The sequence below is a fragment of the Biomphalaria glabrata genome, chromosome 5 (assembly GCF_947242115.1).
Source record: "Biomphalaria glabrata chromosome 5, xgBioGlab47.1, whole genome shotgun sequence".
NCBI lineage: Eukaryota > Metazoa > Mollusca > Gastropoda > Planorbidae > Biomphalaria > Biomphalaria glabrata.
This window is the reverse complement of record NC_074715.1, coordinates 11,962,963-11,985,436: the sequence shown is the minus strand read 5'-3', so window position 1 is coordinate 11,985,436 and position 22,474 is coordinate 11,962,963. Positions and strand designations below refer to the sequence as shown.

The following is a 22,474-nucleotide window of genomic DNA, read 5'->3' as shown; positions in this document are numbered from 1 at the left end:
AAAGAGGAAGACAATAAGGACGACGGTCCATAACTTCCGTCTTGTACTTTCGAGATCGTCTGACGCCATTTTTAGAATGCGTGCACTTAAAGGCAGATCTGATTGCAGTTAAAGACAGAGGCATCATCAAATACTCCGTAACGCATTATCGCAACCGATAATCAGCTTAGCAACTCTTCTCTCCCCCCCCCCCCCCATTTTTTTCGCCGAAAAACTTCTGGGGTAGGAATATCCCAAATTGGGAAATACTGTAAGTCTACATTTTGTAGGAATTAGGGATTTTCATATAATACAGAACAACTATAAATAGCTAGCCTTATGGTGTATCTGGTGCTCTGGTTTTTATGGCTCATTTAAAAAATGTAGTTGGCTACATTGAATTTCCATTTAGCATCTTTGACTTTGTTTAATCCAGTGTTTCTCAAACTTTTTCCTTAACGGAACACTTCGCACATTCTGAGTATTTAGCGGAACACTTCGCACATTCTGAGTATTTAGCGGAACACTTTGATTAGTTGTTTTTTTAAGAGATTAATTCACGTGGTGACCTACTATTTAATTATTCCAGTTGTTCAGGCTTCATGGAACACTAGAGCTTGGGAAACACTGGCTTAGTTCATAGCGAAAATCACCAAAAAAAGGAACTAAATGCCTTAGATTAAATTTTTGTGTGTTTTCACAGGAACTTGTCAAGTCAAGGCAGCAGATACCAGTCGCCAGACGAGCCTCCCTCAGTCCTCGCCCCGTCCTCCTGTCAGTCGTCCTCCGTTGAGAGCAGCTCCGAGAGCTCTCTCCCGGCCGGCTCCACCATGAGCGTCAACATGGGTCACGGGCAGTACGCTAGCAGCATCATGCAGGCAGCCGGATACCCTGGCTACTACCAGGGCAGCCACAGCCCTTACAATATGTTACAGACCTCCTATGGCACAGATTCATGTAAGTAGAAACACACACACTTGCTCACACAAGCACGCACATGCGAGCGCTCTCTCTCTCACACACACGCACACATTCTCTCAAACACATAGGTCTTTTGTGGCTCTTTTTTTTTTGCGTGTGTGCATTTTTCAGAGGTAACGCCTTTGCTGACATATTTTATCTAAGTGGGTTCACCTTCACCTATCTCTTAGTCTTTTGGACCCTTGGGGCGCCACACAAGATCTATTGACCGTCTTTCTCCATTCCTCTCTGTGTTTTGCCTGATTAGAATCTCTATCATTAACAGGCCCTTCCATTCTTTGATGTTGTCTTCCCATCGCTTTCTGATTCTTCTAAAAGGGTTAGATCATAGAGATATTGAAAATGCAAGTAGCGATCTAGGAATTGGCGCCTGCGCCATTTACCTTCAAGCATTTTCGGACAGTATCCCACTCATTTACCAATTTTGCGTCCTTTACGCCAACACTTGAGGTGTAGTGGATAACTAATTAAATGGTTGACTTTTGAGTAATTCTTGATTTTCGGGCGATATATCGCACAAGGGTACTTGGTAAGCTTGGTCTAACAATCAATTGTTACGCCAGTTTGTGGTGCGATTAGCAAACGTACCCCCCCCCCCCCAAATCTGGCTCCAACATGAAAAATTCCATGTCTTGGCGGGCAGTTATACTGCTTCATTAATCTCCCCCCCCCCCCCCCAAAGCTCACCCCTCCCCTCGTCCATTCAAATACACACATTCCATAAGATCCAGTCAAGGATGGCTGTTGGGCTTACATTCACTCAGATGTAAGGAAAGGGAGGGGGGTGAAAGGAGGGGTAATGGGTTAAAGTGGATAAAAAAAGGGGGGGGGGAAATGTGGTGGTTGCCCCCGTGCGCTGTCACTTACTCTAGTTGGCGAGCCGACAAGTGCTCACCCCCCCCCCCACTCCGTCCATCGCCTGGAGATACGGCTCACCTTGTCTTGTAGAGACAGGCCAGGGCCTGGTATTTACACGCCACGTGAAGGGGCCTAAGGGTGTCGAAGAGCACTTATCTTCCCCCTCCCCCATCCCCAGCTCTTTCCAACTCGCCCTGATCTTATAAACTTACTTCGTGTTTTGGTCTATACTCTCATGGGGCCTGAGGAATGTGAAGCACAATAATGGGACTGTAGGTGTCCCTTAAGTGGCTGCTTGTTGGAACTCTGTATGTCTTATGAAGTCATTTTGGTAGACTTTGCATGGTATATGAAGACATTTGGTAAACCTTGCATGCTATATGAAGTCATGTCGGTAGACTTTGCATGGTATATGAAGGATTTTGGTAGACTTTGCATGATATATGAAGTCATTTTGGTAGACTTTGCAAGGTATATGAAGTCATTTTGGTAGACTTTGCATGATATATGAAGTCATTTTGGTAGACTTTGCATGGTATATGAAGTCATTTTGGTAGACTTTTCATGGTATATGAAGTCATTTTGGTAGACTTTGCATGGTATATGAAGTCATTTTGGTAGACTTTGCATGGTATATGAAGTCATTTTGGTCGACTTTGCATGGTATATGAAGTCATTTCGGTAGACTTTGCACGGTATATGAAGTCATTTTGGTAGACTTTGCATTGTATATGAAGTCATTTTGGTAGACTTTGCATGGTATATGAAGTCATTTTGGTAGACTTTGCATAGTATATGAAGTCATTTTGGTAGACTTTGCATGGTATATGAAGTCATTTTGGTAGACTTTGCATGGTATATGAAGTCATTTTGGTAGACTTTGCACGGTATATGAAGTCATTTTGGTAGACTTTGCATGGTATATGAAGTCATTTTGGTAGACTTTGCATGGTATATGAAGTCATTTTGGTAGACTTTGCATGGTATATGAAGTCATTTTGGTAGACTTTGCATGGTATATGAAGTCATTTTGGTAGACTTTGCATGGTATATGAAGTCATTTTGGTAGACTTTGCATGGTATATGAAGTCATTTTGGCAGACTTTGCATGGTATATGAAGTCATTTTGGCAGACTTTGCATGGTATATGAAGTCATTTTGGCAGACTTTGCATGGTATATGAAGTCATTTTGGTAGACTTTGCATGGTATATGAAGTCATTTTGGTAGACTTTGCATGGTATATGAAGTCATTTTGGTAGACTTTGCATGGTATATGAAGTCATTTTGGTAGACTTTGCATGGTATATGAAGTCATTTTGGTAGACTTTGCATAGTATATGAAGTCATTTTGGTAGACTTTGCATGATATATGAAGTCATTTTGGTAGACTTTGCATGGTATATGAAGTCATTTTGGTAGACTTTGCATGGTATATGAAGTCGTTTTGGTAGACTTTGCATGGTATATGAAGTCATTTTGGTAGACTCTGCATGATATATGAAGTCATAAGGCATTGGTAAGACTTGTTCATCGTCATTTTTGCCTTTCACGTGTGAGCGTAGGTTATGGAGAGATTCCGTATGGATTTCAACTTTTGACAGCTTTTTGGTTGCGAGTATAAATGAAGCCATTTTTTGTTGTAAAACTGGTGACTTACTTGTTGATTAAGACATTTAAACTTAATTATGTATCTCTTTTTTTTTAACGCATTGAACTCGGCCCGGTCTTTTGAAGATAGTAACCAACTAATCAGATTAACAAATAGCTTGTAGCTTTGAAGGTTAGCTATAACGACTGAAGCGTGCATATGACTAACGATCTCTACAGCAGGTCCGCACAAGAACTTCGATAATAGGAAAAACATTTTTTTTTAACTGCTTCGATTTTAAGCCTTCATCTTCCCGTGCTGTGACGTGAAGCTTGAGAAGCATTGTCCTACACAAATAGAGGATCATAGCAACTGCCACGTATTGAATATCTTCAACTCTTGCAATCAATCTGAGTGATCTGCGCTAAGCGTTCTCATAAAGTTAAGTTAAGCAAACAGGAGGAACAATAAGATGTCTTTAAATGATCATTGGGAAGGGGGGGGGGCTCATACCTGCTCCCCTTTCTATCCAGTAGTTTCAGCCCGAGTCTGCCCATTCAGATATCTTCCCCGCGGTGAAGTTGTCAAGCTTTTGTATTTCTTTCAAAAACAGATCAAAAGAAGTGGGGCCTCCCCTTCACTTCTCGAGTGGTGGGGGGGTGGGGGGCAAAGCCTTCCTTTCTGGCGTAGGGGCGTCTCCCTCAGCGTGAAGTCGGACTAGCACCTCAGGCGTCAGTTCCGGCGGGTCAGAGATAATTGCGAGGATTGTCCCCGGCCAGCATGGGGTGGAAGGCGCCTTTGAACTATTCACTGGAGTAGGCTGGGCTGCTTCGCCGTCTACTGAGTTCGGAAAAGGCAGCCACCATTCGGTGTTGTCCACGTTGAGGGCTTAACGGTAAGCTAGAGAGCTGTCTATGTGGAGGCACTCTCACAGGCTTTCCCCCCCCCCCTTTTTTTTTTTACTCCTCCTTTCTTGGAGTTAATATTTGATGGTATGCAACAGTGTTTCCCAAACTTTTGACCTATTTGTAACACTGAGTACCCCTGAGTACAACTGAAGAGAACAGCGTAACTGACGTAACACTACCGATCGAAAAATCTGGAGGCGGTTTGTTCGCCTTATAATGTGCTGCTGCTATGTGAAGTTGTCGAATTGGATGGTCAGTGGTTCGTGTCCATTATTTCGCTATCCTTAATTCACAATTTGATCCCAAGAGCCGCATTTCTATATGTAGCATCTATGCATCATTCATTGTCTCATCACTTAGCTTCACATATGTATTTCTGTTGTCAAGTCATCAAACCACGCTGCAAGCTCGGGGGATCATTTCCTCGCTAAGTGTTGCTTGTGTTTTATTTTAAACACACACACACACACTATTACATCTCTCACACACTCCCACAAAATCTCCGCACGCACACCCACATAAACACACGACAACCACACAATCTGCAGTGAGTTGTTCTGTATTTCAGAGTGTTTAAAGCCCTGAGTGTGAAAGAGAGGGGTACTAAGAGGGAGGAGACCAACTCGTCCAGAAGGAACAACAACAAAATCAAATTTCCAGCATTAATGTAATTCATTATCCAGTCCTATCAGCGTTAAAAAAAAATAATCTATTTTCCGTTTAATGGTGCGCTGTTCCACGTTTGAATGCTTTCACAATAGCCGCGGACAATAGACGCTATCTCTGTCGACACTGTGGCAGCCAGGTTTCCTGCCCCACGGGCCCGCTGTCGCCTCAAGACTTTGCGCGCAGTCTGTCAAAACATGGGCCTGGTATTAAAATGTCGTCGGGTAGAAATTCAGACTTAAAATGCTTCCACATTATAAACTCCCTTCTCCCACACCCTCCCTGTAACACATCACCCACCCCAATTTTATTTTCTTCCAGATCCGCTCCTGATTTTACATTCTTTTATTTTTTTTTTGTTTTCTCAGTAAGTTGGTCGGTTAGTCGCTGGTGATCGAAGAATCGTGGAAACTGATTTTGATCCACTCCCACTAAACTGATTTATTTCCATTCTCTGACTGTCTATCTCTCTCTCTATCTCTCTCTCTATCTATCTCTCTCTATCTATCCACTCTTAAAATTAAAATTAAAGTATAGCTTTTATATAGCGCTACTTTCATGTTTATAGCATGCTCAGAGCTCTATGGTCCTATCTCACTTGTGGACCAGTGGGAGGGAGGGGGTACCTGGGAGAAGATTTTCTGTGCTGCCTTTAGGTGCTCAGTAAACACATTTCTGCACCGCAAGGCGGTGTTGTCTATTCCAGGGTCACTGGTTCGAGCCTTGGTTGGCGCAGTCCCTTGTTTTCTTAGCATTTAATTCACTACTTTCTCTCTTAAAAACTTGGTCCCTGGTGCTGCTATTCATGTATGTTTAATATATGTAAGTATCACATCTTTTGTAATAAGAAGGCTAAAACAAAAGAGCGCGTGACGTCAACAGTCATGGGCACTTCGGTAAGCTTGTGTAAATCGGAAATTTCCATTGTATATATATATATGTATAAAAGTGTGATGGGAGACAAGTCACCAGTCCAGTTGGCCAGGACACAGTGTTAAACGAGAACTAAGGAACGATCCCTGACTTGATCTAGGGCTCCTATTGGGAAATTAACCAATAGCCTCCATAGAATCAAGTTCTTACGACGTGTTCATGGTTTACAGCCTGTACAATACATTTCGAAGATGATTCGTTCAAATTAATTTCTATTACTTACTAGGCAATAGGGATATTTCAATATGGCGTCCTTGACACTGTTTATCATTGTCAGTGTATTTCAAAATTTCTTAGTATTTTTTTAAATACGTCTTGATATTATCTTATATCGCCTCAACATTTCTCCCCATTGCTTTCTCTTCTTTTACTATGATGTTGTATTTATTGTTAAAAGAATGTAAGCCTGGTGTAGATCACGCTGTTTTAAAACTTTTATCCATTGAAACAGTACTGAGAGAGAGAGAGAGAGAGAGCGTGGAATCATAAGAGAATAGCTTTCTTCATCTTACCTCCTTGCCCCCCTCCCCCCACCTCCGCACCCGAAAAAAAAAATAGAGGAGAAAGAGAGAGGGGTGGGATATGGGCTGTTCGTATGTCTGCCATCCACTGGTCAATAGTTTGTGACCAAATGGATTATGCCGGTCTATAGATCTGTGTGAGCTTAAGCAGCTGTTTCAACACGACTTCTCTTCGATTTCTCGCAATGCAGACGTTACGCAAATACTTATATGATTAACACGTAGTCACTGTGTACCTCTCTCTCTCTCTCTCTCTATCTCTCTCTCTCTTCCACCGATCTTCGTGCCTCTCTTCCTATCCTCCTTTATCAACCCCACCCCCTCTCCCTAATCTATTTCCTCCCTTCTCTCTCATCTTTCTCTCTCTCTCTCCTCTCTCCTCTCTCTCATCATTCACCATCTCTCTCTCTCTCTCATCTTTCTCTCTCTCTCATCTTTGTGTCTCATCTCTCTCTCTCTTTCTTGTAGATATACTCATTTTTTTTTACTGAAATAGAATAAGGGTTTAACGAGGACGACCATGACATAGACTCACACCATGACATAGAACCTCACCATGACATAGACCCACACCATGACATAGATCCACACCATGGCATAGATCCACACCATGACATAGATCCACACCATGACATAGACTCACACCATGACATAGACTCACACCATGACATAGATCCACACCATGACATAGACCCTCACCATGACATAGACCCACACCATGACATAGATCTACACCATGACATAGACCCACACCATGACATAGACCCACACCATGACATAGACCCACATCATGACATAGACCCACACCATGACATAGACCCACATCATGACATAGACCCACACCATGACATAGACCCACACCATGACATAGGCCCACACCATTTTTAAAGTTGAAGATTGTAGGAGTGGTTGGCTAGGTGTGGGAAATTATCTCTAATGGTGTACCCCTCAACAGTACACCGTTTCCCTAATCCTGGTCCTTGTCCTCTACACTTTTAACATCTGTTGGCGGCTATCATTAATTACAATTGGTCAAGCAGCCGTAGGCGAGATCTCCATGTTCATTCTTGACCTTTAACCCTTTGTGTCTTGTCAACAGTAACTGCCAAGATCAAAGGGCAGGCGAGCAACCAGGTGGTCAGTCCACCCTACATGACTGGCTATTCACAGATCACACCAGCTGCCCAGGGCTACTATTCAGGTGAGTGATCATACCGTGGTCCGCGCTCTCTGCCATGGAGGCTTATGTTGTCTTGTATATTGTTCGTACACTCGTCTTGCAATGTACTGGAACTAGCTGTGAACGTTTGTGTTTGTGGCTTAAATTCATGTGGGGAAATATTTCTCTAATAATTCTGTAATTGTCTAGTAGTGTTGTGCGTCGCACTTGGAACACTAAGGCCAGCACAATCTCCCTTTCACCAGCCTGAATTAGCCAACCAGAAGTGTGCAGAAATACTAAGAGTTTAAGAACTGTCTGACTCCCTTGTGTACGAGGTGCTTTCAGAGAAGAAGATAACAAAGCCTACTTCAGTGGATAGCAGTGAGCTGGATTCGACCTCTGGGTCGTTTTTATATGGCAACGCTCCTGGACCATAAAGAGGATGTTGAGAAAAACAGCTAACAATTGTGTTTTGTTTGTAATATTAGAGACCCAAATCTTTGGTCAATCAATTGTATTACTAAGAGGGGAAGAAATCTGTTTCTGTACATTAGGATCTCTAATGTATATCCTCTTTGAATGCCCCTTCCTAATCCACCTTAGGCAGACCCTGCTACCACTTCAGCCCAACATAACTAACACCCTGTACGGCAGCGCTGAACAACTGAAGAGAACACCACACTATTTTTCATTGGCACAGTCTGCAAAAGAGCTGACTAGAAGAAGAAGACTATTTAATATGTCCATGTAGAGACGACGAATGCGACTCAGCCTCTTTTAAGTAAACTTAACGCTGCAATGTGTTTCTTTAATGTTAAAAAACTTCAAGACAATGACAGTCTTTAACTAATTGTTTGATTACGTTTTCTTCTTAGGCTCCACTGGAAGCCCGGCCTATGGTACAGCTAACACTTATGTAAGTACTGTTTGACATTGTTTGAATGCCCCCTATAAGAAGTAACACATTTAACTCTATTATACCTGTCACGTTAATAGAAATAGTCTATATATACGAAACTGTAGTCAAAGTCTAAATTCTTGTGATCATTTCAAAAGATTAATGAGATGACGCTGTTGTGTACTAGATTTGTTGTAGGCACAGACCTATATATATATATCATACCTAGACTGGATATGGAGATTTATAACACTACACAAACATGTCGTGAACAACGTAAAAAAAAAAAATTGAAACAAGACGTTGTTTTGTAAAGTAGTTCTAAGAAGTAAAGTGTTGTCGTTGTTGTATTTTTTTTCAACCCTTACCTATGCAATTAAACATCGAAAATAAGAGCACTCTCGTCTCATAATTATTATTTTGCAACTTTTAGATAAATAATCTAGATCCTTAAAGATCTAGGTAATTAATCTATCTAAATGTACAATCTAAAATTTAAGTTAATTAAAATCAACAGGCTTGAAATATTTCGATCTAGGATTTTCGAGACTTAATGGAATGTAACAGGAAGTGACTTTATATAATAAATTTGCTTACATATATATATAGAGAGAGATCTGTGATTAGTATTAATAATAGCCCATTCTATTTAAAATCCGCAAAATGGTATTGCATTATTTCTAAACTTTGAATACTAAAGATCATTACTTTTCTAAGACAGAAAAGATCGATTTTCCCAGATTAGGGGCGACTTCCCTTATAGCTTGAAAAAGAGTTACGCACATAACAATATATATATATATAGGTCTGTGAGCTGATCATTATCGGATACAAATGTATTTCCGTTTTCCAGTTTAGGTAGAATATATATAGGTCTGTGGTTGTATGTTTCTTTTCAGATTGATTACTTAAGTATATGACATGCACGCGCACATGTTCAAGCTGAAAATCTTTTTTAAAATTAATACAAACTAATACATACTTTTTTAAAAAAATCAACTAAAATATGCATATTAAATGTTCAAAATATCAAAAGTGAGATTTATAAGCACTCCATAATATCTCTTTCTTCTAAGACTAAGCATGCTTTTAGATATAAGTATTTATATTCAGAAGTGGATCTTTATTCAAGCTTTCAGAAGACTGTATGGGCCTACACAAAATTATTTCCCCGGGGCCTCCTCATACTTAAATCCGGCCCTGACTATACTCACTTTTCTTTGTATTCTCTCTTTTAGGACTTTTACGGCTACGGGAGCAACTACTACGACCAGTACCCTTACCTCACATCAGCAGCCGCCCCTCCCACGACAACAGTGCCTTCCACCCAGACGTACCAGCTCATCGAAACACCGTCAACCACCACGGCAGCCAGTGTAGCAGGTCAGTGTCTTACCTCTAGATCTAAACGTAGGTTTTAGTGACACCGTTACAAACTAATTACTAATCCAATTCCCCCCCCTCCCCCATTTTAGTTGATACGTCCTGGGGCTCGCTTTAATACTAGATATTGGTCATGGTCAGGGTAAATGTTTGTCCTTGGCATATTGGTGTATAAAAAAAATTATGGTCATGGTCTCAGCGGAGGTGTTTGACCGATAGGTCATGGTCATGAGGTAAAGGTTAAGGTCATGATGTGAAATAGTTCAAAGTGCATGTTTCAAAATCTCTAGAAGTTCACATTAAACAAAACAACTAACTTCTTGAAGAGTTTTAACCTGAAAATAAAACAAAGACAAAGATGTAGTGGTAAGTCTTAGAAGAAAAAAAAAAAAAATAAACAAACTGTTTTAAAAAAAAAAGGAGTAGACCTAATCAAAAATTAGTATTACACTCAGGACAAAACAAAAACAGAATTAGTACCGCAGCCACAACTTGGTCTCTTTTTCGTGGAATTTTTTTTTATTATCCGTATTTTTTTTTTTTTTGTGTATTTTTGTTTGTAATTAGACCCACAAAAATATTCGAATCTAGCAGTTCTAAGCATGTAGACAAGGAGTTTCAAAAATTTATTTCAAACCTGCTGTGTCTTGTACACAAATTTTCAAAGGATGGTCCACGGGGAAAAAAAGTCCCTGTTCCATGTAACTGACCTTAGCGTTTCCCCGGCCTGTCGTTGTAGAGTGGGGCCATGTGTGTCACAGGTGACAAAGTGACCTTTCATCATCCAATGCTAGCCCGCCCCCCCCCCCCCCCCTCAGTCCTTCCCCCCTTTCCGCCAATTCTATTGTGTAATTGCCAGGGCACGTGCTGTTCGATGCCATGGTTGCCCAGGGGCGGCCCCCTGACAGATGCTGGTAATTACCTGGCATTACACGAGAGATGAACTAATAGGCTTGTAGTGGGCTGTAGACTCCCCCCCCCCCTTTTCCTTTCCCCTCACTTCCTTCGAATTCAGCCATCGTTTCTTTGGAAGGACCTGTCCTCCTAACGTATCGCACTCTCTCCTTCTTGCTCTATGTATCTCAAACACTATGGGATTGATTTCAATTGCATTTCTGCAGATTTGGTTCGGCAGTCTGTTTTGTTGTTCACTTATAAGTAATACCACTTTCTGGGGGTTTAGTTTAAAGGATAACAAGTCAGTGTGCCTCTTATAAACTCTGCCACATTGACGGGAAAAAAAATCTGAATCTAAAAAAAAAAAAAATAGCGTATTTTCTTGTACTAATACTGCTTAAAAAACACGTAATGTACAAAATATACCCAAAAAAAAATCCCTACTTTATGTTCTAATAATATAGTAAAATTAAAACATTCTTAGTTTATTTGTCATTGAAAAAATATTGTCCAGTACGGGGATCGAATCCACGTTATTTGCCTATTTCGTGTCACGCTCTATCAACTTAGCTAACCAGCCATACTAGTTTGTACGAAATTTTTGCTGGAACTAAATGATTCGATTTTTGTTTACTGATTTTTTAAACTAGTATCTTATGACCACATTTCTTTCACGTTAGGACCATGGAAAAAAAGTGCAAGCTTTTTCTAGAATATGAAAAAAAAATTATAAACAAGGTTACAAAGATAGTTTGTGTGCAACACAAACTCAAAATCGGTCCCCGAAGTGGTCCACCCAGGCAGGTAAAGGGGCAGGTTTCAATATTTTCAGAAAGAGCATCAGAATGAAATTTTATCAAAGACATGACAGGAGAATGGAGAAAGAATGTTGACTGATCTTATGTGGCGCCCCAACGGTCCAGCAGACCAAGTGATAAGTGAAGGTGGAGTTGGATGTGAACCTGGCCTGATTCATATAATACTTATATAATTGATCTAATTGTTTTGTAAAGGGTGTAGTGAATTGTCCGATAGCTGCTGTGTCATCGTAGATCACGCGATAATATGAAAAACTACTTATTAATTGTTGTTTTAAATTATGTCGAACTTATATGCATACTAAACAATTGTTTCTCTTTAAAGAAAGTAAACATTTTCTTTGTGTAAGTTGTTAGTATGACAGAACTTACTTAACAATACAAATGTTAAAAAAAAAAATGTTGACAAAAAAATCTAAAACATTTGCATAAATGTGTTATAAATATGCCAAACAGCAATCTCCCCTACTAAAGAGCCTTCCGTGTTTGTTACTATTAATAGTGAATAGTTGTAAAAGTGGTGTATTTTTATGAAAAAAATGCTTGCATAAGTGAATTTAAAAATTAGATTTTTCGCTTTCAGAAAAAAAAAAGTTTTGAATGGTCTAAAATATTATGATGTCCGATTTTCACTATCTTTTCTAGTTTACGAGATCTAAACGGGACGGACGGACAGACATTCCACACAAAACTAATAGCGTCTTTTCTCCTTTCGGGGGCGCTAAAAATCAACGCGCACTAAAGAGTTGGAATTTAAAATTGTCGCTTCAAACTCAGATTTCCCGCCTCCCGATCTGGCTTGAGCATACTTGAACACATCCTGTAGTACGTTGCATTTGTGCTTCTGTTTTGTTCTGGATGGGAAAGTTATCGTCTTTTCAAGGGCGCAGCTTCTTTTGGGCAACAGTCTCAGTTCCAATGATACAATGATCTGTCCTCTCTACCTGTTACTAGATCTCCCGCCGTCCCCAACGTTGAAACTTCTGTTTTCATCTCTGTAGACTTTTACTTGACCTCAGTGGACGTTTGGAATTGTATTTCACTGTTGTCAGAAATAGAATTCAATTTCTGCTGGTGAGACGAAAACCCAAGACAATGTTTCTCTAGATTTAGTAGCTATCCTAATCTCACGTCTGTTGCCATTGAAGTGCAATATATTCTTCTGTTGTTGTTTTCTCTTGACTCAACCCCTCTTTCGTATTCATTCTCCTCCCCTGGAATGTTTTTTTTTTCTTTCCTGTAATTGTTTTATTTTAATAGATTAAATGTGCCCGGAAAGCTTTTATTGTGCACGCGCCCTACGTAGATCTTGTTTGGTGCGCCCCAGACTTTTCCTTTTCCCGCGGGGCATCGTTTCTGTCTTGGCTATCACGTGGCTCGGCTTTAATGAGACTAGCCATTGGCTTACGTACCGATGCCGTATTGTACGACCCGGGCCCCCATTGGCTGAATGGAGGATCTGGTTACAGATAATTTCCTTTGTTAGACTCCGCTCTTCACAAAAGCTTCGGTCCCTTGTTAATATATTTTTTTTAAAATATTTTTTTATTCTTGTGCTGTTTTTTGTATTTTTAATGGTAATTAAAATATTCGTTTTGAGCGGGAAGGGGAAGGGAGTGCGTGTCTTATAAGCTGTGTCCGTGTGTGTTTAGTTTAGGAGTGTGTTTTCCTAATGTGTATGTGTGTACATGCTGGCAACAGTGACTCTTCTTTATCCGTGTGTGTGTTTCTTTTCTTTGAACTTTTGTGTCGAGGATTTTTTTTTATTGCCATTGAATAACGATTTCCATAATAAAATCTTTTCTCCCTGACCAGCTACGCCCCTGTGGGTGCCAAAGTTTTCACCCCAACGCCGGTAAATTTCTGACAGACATAATAATAATTTAAGCCGATACGAATTCCAGTGAAATTTGAAACAGATTGCAAGAAGTTTTGTTTAGAGTGGGGCTTTTTTTTTTTAGTTCGCAAACTTTCTGTTGGATGCTTATAAAATAATGTTTATTAGAATATTTAAGATAAAAACACACGCGCCCATGCCTACACACACGTAGCAGGGCACAAACGTATGGAAAATGTATTGTTATACGCTATGTGATACACCGATCTATCTTAATAGCTTGATGTTTTGTGATTGTCTAATGTTATGTGATTTTATTACTATGTAGATTTATTGTAAAGTAAAGTCCCCCTTTTCAGACCTTTTGGTCTATAAGGCAGAGGATGTAAAGGTCATATGTTTCTGGTTGGCCCACGGTTAACGAGGATGTCATGTGGCCTGCACAACGACCAACCGCCTTTACTTTTTCCCAACTAATGTCAGGTACCCATTTAGAGCTGGGGTGGACTCAGAGGCGCCCAAAAGATCCCGAAATTAAACATCTCAGTCTTCACCAGGATTCGAACCCGGGACCCCAGGTTTGGAAGTCAAGCGCTTTTCCGATCAGCCACCGCGCCTCCGCCTATTTATTGTAGATGTTAAAGGAGGTGTGGTTTGAGTTTAGTTGCTAACTATTCTAGAATTATTTTTTTCTTAAAGTCGTCAGATTTAGGTCAGCTTAAAAAGCGTTTCCGATGCCTTCCTGGTCAAGTGCTTTCTCTGTGAATAGTCATGTCTAAATAGTTAGAACAAACTGACAGTGTAAGTCACATAATGCGTGCCCCCCTAATCACATCATTGGGGGCGTGATGGCTGAGTGGTAAAACGTCTGCTGAAGACTGGGATTCTTTTTCATTTCGGGATTTTTTTGTACAGTCCACCCGAGTCCACCCAGCTCTAATTGGTACCTGACATTAGTTGGGGGGGGGGGGGGGTAAAGGCAGCGTTGTGCTGGCCACACGACAACCTCGTTAACCGGGAGGCTACAGAAACAGATGACATTTACACCGTGTGTTCTATAGATCACAAGTTTTGAAAGGGGAACTGGGCTTTTGCATTAATCGAATTTGTAGGGGTCGACCTGTTGAGTCTTAAATCTCAATCACATTCTTGTGTATTGTTCTATCTCTGGTGTGCCTCTTCCCATGGCCCTAGATCTACATACTTTTATTGTGTGTGCGTTGTTGTGTATTGTTCTATCTCTGGTGTGCCTCTTCCCATGGCCCTAGATCTACATACTTTTATTGTGTGTGCGTTGTTGTGTATTGTCCGTTCCAAGTGTCTAGGTCTAGTTGTTTTTTTTTCTTCTTCTCTTTTTTAGGTCTGAATAAAAAATAAATAAAAAAAAATTAGGCTGTGTTATAAGCCCGGCGCTCTATCATCTTAGCTAACCATTCCTAAAACTCTTTTTTGCGAAAAGTTGAACTTGAAATAAGCAGCGTTAGTGGACTTTTACTTTAAGAAACAGGCACGGCTAGTAGTTATACTGGCCACGCATTACCATCGTTAAGTATTATCGAATAAAATTAGACATATCTAACATCAGAAAAAAAAAAGTTCTATAAACTAACAATTTTTTTAAAAATCCTTTTTTAAATACTAAGCCTATGTAATGAAAACAACCTGGCAATTACGGCCATAGCTATCAATGCTGGAAGATTTACGCCCCAAGACCTTTTTTTTATATATATTAAAACAAGTTTACTTAATTGATACTAATTAATAAAATAATTGGTTTAATTTTTTTTTATTGATATATGTGTTGTCATCAACAATGAATAATTGTGCACAATTTGAACTTGATCCGAGAATGGACAGCGAGAGAAATAGCGTGCACACTGTATCAGACAGACAGACAAAAGGAGGCTGATATAAACTTTGTTTAAAAAAAAACAACTGTTTGTCAATTTTTTTTTATTTCTCCCCAATTAACTTCTTTTTTTTGTTTGTGTGTACTCCCTTGTAGCGCCAGAGGTCAGTTACAACAGCTTGACCAGTCCGTCTCCACCTCTAAAAGAAAACGGTAATAGTCCAAGTAAGCCAATCATGGCGTTACCTTCTTTACATGTGTCTGTTAGTCTTAGATTTGTCTAGCTAAAGATTATAGGAGTGCATGGACACACAACTTCGGACTGAGTTACTGCGCATGCTGTATCCGTATGTTTTATAGGGGGATTCAAACTTCCGGTGACCTGATTTCTCGGCGCCCTAACCTATTTTTATATATCTGTGTTTTAAGATGTATTTTGTTGTTTGCTAAACGTGAAATTCTCCAATTGTAACACTAAATACATTATAAGTTATCTAGTTTGGACCTGCGCAGTGATGATGTCCTTTTGCTCTAATGAAGTTGTATGTCCGTACATCTCTCATTAAGTCAACCTCCGTTAATTAATATGAGAATTTTTTTTTACATATTGTTTCTAATCTCCTTTCCTCTATTCAATCTTACGTTCACGTAGCCCATTATATCATAATTCTGAAGCCCATACATCTATATCTACATAGGTAGTTTTAAAATACTTTTATTGTTATAGTTGAATAATATTGTAGAATACATTTAAACCCAGAACGCAGTTTAAAAAAAAACATAGAAGAGCAAACCTTCCGTCACGTTAATACCCTAAAAACTAGAAAAGATAATCCGATCTCAGGATAATATAGACCTTGCAAAGTTTAGGTGCAAAGGCTACTCCTTATCGTATAAAAACGAACCTTTTTTTTTTGTTGATCAAATAAAATATGTAAGCAGTTTTTTTTTTTTTATATTTCTATTTTTTATAAAACTCTTTTTTTTAAACTATTTACTAATTGAAATCACGTCGACATTACTTTTGCACATCACACTTTTATTTGGCATGGAGGAAGGTGCAATTATGGTTGATGCTTTGTACTTCATAGCTTCTGATAGTCATGCTGTAGTACTTACCAATCAGATGACTCATGGTTGGAATCTTCGGGGACCATCTCTGACTTTGTGTGAAAACACAAACTCTAATCTTGTTTTTCTAATTTTTTTATTATTATTATTATTATCATTATTTTGTTTGTTTCTGTTTATTATAGTAATTAATTATTACTACTACTTTTACAATGACTTTTAACATTGTAATAGCATACTCAATAAGCTCTATTTTTGTCTCTCACGTTTTTTGCAGGAGCCAGGGGTGGTTCTCGGTCGAGGGGTCGAAGTCGAACCCAGCCCTCGCCCGGCCCAGAGTCGGATCTAGAAAGGGTATTCGTTTGGGATTTAGACGAGACTATCATCATCTTTCACTCCTTGCTGACCGGAACTTACGCTCAGAGATACACAAAGGTGAGGAGCTGTTTGTTTGTTTGTTCTAGTCTCCAATTAGACAACACAATTCAAGTAGCTTCGAGTTTCTACACAGAAGAGTAAATAACGTAGGGAGATAATTCGTTTTCCATTGGCATAAGCTTGGACAATTTTCAATTTCTGACTATAAATAGATCAGACGAGATTCTATCAGGGCTCTATTCAGTTTATTGAGTCTATAAATTTCAAGCTTCATGTCAAGTACTAACTGGAATTTATACTGAATTTGAAGCCTAGTGTGTGCTGTTACGTGTAGTGTTAGGATTCTAACTTGGAAAATGAAATTTTTCCATTTTTGAAAGATGAAATTCTATTGGTTTATCACCAATGCTAAAGTCCCTGGGAGGCAAATTGGACATTGGATCATCAGATCGAACTTCCAAAAATACAAGGAGGTATTCACCACTAAAACCATTGTAATAGTATATTTAGATTGTAGCTCGCAATAGCAAATCAGAGTTTCACTTTACAGTTTTATTTTTTTTTTTGGAATCAAGGCCATTTAGAAAATGATATTATAGGGCTGCAGATGTTATCATCCCTTCAACTAAGCTATCGCGCTTCTCAACCTCGAAGGTCGCTTGTCAGCAAATGGCGTGGCACATGCGTTTAAGACCCAATGCTACGCTACCATCGTTGTTGGTTGACACATTTTATAGGTCACGTTTGGGTCTTGAAAGTCACGTGAGGAATTACTTTTCCTTGACCATTTCCTTTATTTTGCAATATTAATGTTTGGGTATCATATCAGCACCTACAATAAATGTTCCTTATTTGCTTAGCTTTCTTAAATTTGAATAATTGCTTCAAACAATACTCATATGTATATACTTTTTCATTTAGACAATTATTGTACCTAATTTTTTTTTCTAGGATTTAAATTCTTTTTTTCATGAACTGACATTGCATGAGTGACATTACATGAATCGAGAACAAACGTTATAGATGGCTTCAACACTGACCTGCAACGTCACATATTATGGGCAGCTTAGACCAAAAGCTCATTACCACATCACAGGTCTGTACGACGTGGCAAAGAGCTATTGGTCTAAACTGCCCACAGGTTGTGACATTGCAGGTCAGTGTTCAGACCTAAACATAGACAAAGGGAGAGTATGATATTTTATTAGAAATACCCAGTTTCTTCTAATATTTTATATATATATATATATATATATATATATATATATATATATATATATATATATATATATATATATATATATATATATATATATATATATATATATATATATATATATATATATAGTCACAGATGTATTTCCTTGTACATCGGTATAATGACCAGAAGTACCTATAGTGTATAGACTCAGCACAACCTACTCTACATTTCCCTTCCAATGTAAAAATACTACAATCCATTTCATATCTAAGTATATTAGTACACCCCAAAACATATTGTTAAAAATATCAAATGAACATAAATAGGAAAAAAAATGCTACTAATGTAAATTGTTTATTAATTTCAGCCTGGTTACTTGGTGGGTTTCATTTTTGCCAATGACTTGATCTCAATTCCACCCCACCCCCATTTCCTTTCCCAGACTTTCTTATTAAACGTATCCGCACTCAAATCACGCAGTGAAATCACCTTGCTTTGCTAACATTGCTTGGATAGGTAATCATCAACTTTTCGGAATAGGATCTGTTTGGCTTGATAAAGGGCGCCACAGAGGGGCTTGATAAAGGGCGCCACAGAGGCAGAGTGTTGCTGTAGATACAAGCGTGGTATTTTTTGTGGGGGTTGGTTTTTTTAGTAGAACGCCTCATTGACCCGAGTGTATTGTTTATTTAGTTGGGACTAGAGTTACTTCTCTTTACCGATCCAAAAAGACACAACAACAGCGTATGTTATTCCCCGTTCTGTTGCCTCTTTTTGGTTTGAAATCAGGAAATCAAACGACCTTTGGCCTGCTCGTTACTGCCTTTTATCTCGGCCCAGTCATCTCTAGAACCCTTGTGATACACAGTTGCCATTTAGTGCCCTCGGAGCCACAGACTCGTTCCGTGATGTAAACACAGGTGGAACGCCATCACCTCCCTCGCTCATCCCCCCTCTCCAACCAATTCCCTCCCCTTTACCTTCCCGGGCACAACGGTAAGTACCCATCTTTGGGGGAGTGGTCGTCATAGGGAAGATGTTCAACATCACCGCCCCCCCCCCCACACACACACTCACACACTCACCTTTTCGTATTTGCTTGTCAACCGACTGGCTCACGTTGAATGACTTAGTTGAGGATCTGATGGATCGCAACAATGAGGCTTGTATATATGTTAGTGCTGATAGCACTTGGTACTTTAACTATTGACCCTTCGACTACTGGCTATTACTGAACACACACATTTTTACTAATTTATTTTAATGGAGCAAACGAGCCTCTTGTTTTTTTTTGTTGCTTAAGAGCTAAAAATTGGAGGCGGGGGGGGGGGGGCGCTCGATGTTCGCTGCCGCATAAAATGAAACGCTTCGGCTTCTAGAGTAATCTAAATGACGTCATTGAAAGCGGCGCTGAATTAGTGCCTCCACAAAAAAATTGTGTGTTGAATTAGGCGGCCCTCACATTGCCACGAAGTCCTTCCATTCTCACTGGATAGACTAGGAAGCACTAGGCTGTCAAGGCTAAAGAAAGTTGGGAAGTTGAGAGGTGGCGTGGGGTCATCGTTCCACTTCGAAGCGAATGTATAATTTAGTGCCAAAACATAAGATTAACGAAATTATTCCGTTCTGTAAATGCCTCGACCAGGGCTGTGAGTGAGGAAAAAATGTATTGTCCTCATAGTCGGGCTTAGTCACTGTCACTTTAGTATTTACATTGGTGTGTTTCATCTAGCTTTGACATTACCAGTTCGCGTTTTCATTGTCACCTGGCTTGTCAATGTGATTTAACGCTTTTCATTGCCACACGGCTTTGTCGTTGTTGCTTAGCGTTTAAATTTATTTTTTTTTTTAGCTTTGTCACTGGCGTAATTCATTTTTATTGTCATTATCGTCTACCTTAGTTATTGTCTCTGTAAATCATGTTCGAAAATGGACGATAGTAAACATTTGTATGATTAGGAGGCCGTGTCCAAAATTAGACGAACTAATCGAAAATGGCGGACTTCCTTTCTTCGAGGTGCAATCTGAATGACTTGGTTCTCAACAGTTTTTGCCTGCTGGCTATTTGCACGAGGCTGTTTAGAATAATTATAGCTTTGGATTTAAGGGCCCGTCAACATCAGATTTGTTTATAGACCAAAGAAGCGCACTCTCTCCCCAGCCAGTTGATCTATTGGTCAATGTTTTGAGAACGTTCCTTCGCCTCTCTTCGCCCACCTTTGGCAGTGTTCTGTCCTGACCTTTGACTAGGCTTCTGTCATGTTTGTTGTAGTTTTTTTTTTTTTTTTGGTGTTTTTTTTTAATTCTGTCATTCCGCCATCTTTAAAAGATAAAACGAGAACGTTGATTATCTCGCCATTTTCTCGGGCGGCGTGTGTGTGTGTGCGTGCGTCACGCAGGCTGTTTGTGTGTGTGTGTTATGTATGTTGTGTGTGTGTGTGCGCACGCGCCCCCAAAAGAAGGTCCCTCTGCAGTGTGCAAAAGATAATGATTGAGAATAAGAGTAATAGAGATTGAAAGAGAGAGAGAGAGAGAGAGAGTAAGTGAGTGTCTAGGAGTGAAACAGAAAGTGAGTAGGAGAGAGAGAACGTGTGTGTTCATGTGCAAGAAAGAGGGGGGGGGATGGCACTGCTGTATGTTTCTACATTCATGTAATTATTGCCGTGGGGTGGAAGGGCTCGCTGATGTGGGCGCCCTTGTCTGTTTGCCTGCCTAAAAACCCATAGGGACTTTTAAGCGCCGCGAGCTGGCCCTCGAAATAGATACCGGGAAATGAGCAAGGAAATGAAGATGTCACGTGGTCCGGGCCACGAGTGTGCTCACGTTACACGCGCTATTCCTCCCCAGAGCTCACTGGCAATGATGGAATATCCCCGTTTCTGTCTCTCCCATTGTCCCTAATACTTTCTCTCCATCTCTCCCTCCCCCTCTCTCTCTCTCTCTCTCTCTCTCTTTTCTCTGGCATAACGTCCAGGAGTGGTAAAGGAGCCGGGCGTAGCCTAACAGTGCATAGATCATTCATATGTTGAGGGCGAGGTCGGCGTCATTCTAGGGCCATGTAGTCGATAAGTAAACATCTTCGCGTACTTCTGAAGGCGGTTACCGCGCCCTGTACAACTGTCACTGTCCGAGGTTGGAGCCTGCCAATGACACACAGTTACGTTCTTGTTATTGTCCGGCAATGGTCTTCGTCTACTTAACGACTGAAAATTTGAAGGCAAGAGGGTGAGGATAAAGGCCCGTTTTCCTAAACGACATTGCCCTATTGACGTGCTTATGTTTGGAGTTTAAAAAACAAGAAAAAGAATATTTTTTCCAAGACAATGCATCTTACAGAGCAATTATTTCACTCTTAATTACTAATGAATGTTGTATTAATTTACCCCCCCCCCCCCCCGAGAAAGAATCCTGGTTAAGCGAATGTATAAATCTACTAGACTTATTTAGTATTCTAATGGTATGTCTATAGATCTAGACTTAAGAAGGTGGTGCATTAAAAGTTCCTGAACATTAAATGTATTAAACTCTTTAATGAATTGGGCCTAATGGCTTGCAAATTCTTCTTAGGCAAAACCAGGAACCTGTACACGGATCTTGAAAACGGCTATAACGAATTTCCTTGAAATTTGCGAGACAAATGACTCACTGGCATTCAGTTCACCGACTTTTCCAATCATTTGTTACCTATTAATATCTTTCTGACATGTGACCTTCAAAAATTGTATTGTCGTTGTCTGCTATGTGCGGGGAAAAAGTAGGGGGGTGGACATTTTGTCACTAGTTGAGAGAGATATATGCCAAGAAAGAGTTGGTGATGTCACGGTTTGATGTTACAGTTGGATGGCAAAGATTGGTGTCATAATGCGATGTCATGATGCGATATATCTTAGTTCAGTGGTTCCCAAACAGTTCCCTCAACGGAACACTTCGCACATTCTGAGGATTTAGCGGAACACTTTATTTTTTTTTAGAGTTGTTAATTTACGAGGTGGCCTACTAGTTAATTATTCCAGTATTTCATGGAAGACCTGTTCAGGCTTTTTCGGATCTCTAGGCTTTCGCGGAACACAGATTGTCTTCGTGTGATGCTATAGTTTGATGTCACATCTTTATGCTATAGTTATGTCATAGTATGTTGTCATATTCTGATGTCATAGTGTGAGGTCATATTATGATGTCATACTCGGATATCATAGCAGGATGTCGTTGTTCGATGCTCAGCGTCAACTTGATGTCATGGTATGATGTCATAGTGCGAGTCTCCTAGTGTGACGTCTACGTGATGTCATGGTATGATGTCGTAGTGCGAGTCTCCTAGTGTGACGTCTACGTGATGTCATGGTATGATGTCATAGTGCGAGTCTCCTAGTGTGACGTCTACGTGATGTCATGGTATGATGTCATAGTGCGAGTCTCCTAGTGTGACGTCTACGTGATGTCATGGTATGATGTCATAGTGCGAGTCTCCTAGTGTGACGTCTACGTGATGTCATGGTATGATGTCATAGTGCGAGTCTCCTAGTGTGACGTCTACGTGATGTCAT

The 22,474-nt window shown here is 40.0% G+C and overlaps 1 protein-coding gene across 9 annotated transcripts in view; it reads left to right on the top strand.

The window, feature by feature from the left end:
- Window positions 1–22,474, top strand: part of LOC106074154 (eyes absent homolog 1-like) — a 164,177-nt gene that overhangs the window by 113,921 nt on the left and 27,782 nt on the right. For 7 of the 9 annotated variants that reach the window (XM_056031206.1, XM_056031212.1, XM_056031211.1 and 4 more), the window contains 6 exons: window positions 683–936; window positions 7,536–7,637; window positions 8,474–8,514; window positions 9,735–9,879; window positions 15,437–15,505; window positions 16,629–16,786. In XM_056031206.1, the coding sequence (XP_055887181.1) occupies window positions 683–936; window positions 7,536–7,637; window positions 8,474–8,514; window positions 9,735–9,879; window positions 15,437–15,505; window positions 16,629–16,786 (769 nt within the window). The remainder of the gene's footprint in view (window positions 1–682; window positions 937–7,535; window positions 7,638–8,473; window positions 8,515–9,734; window positions 9,880–15,436; window positions 15,506–16,628; window positions 16,787–22,474) is intronic. The other 2 variants (XM_056031205.1, XM_056031208.1) reach the window with 2 other exon arrangements.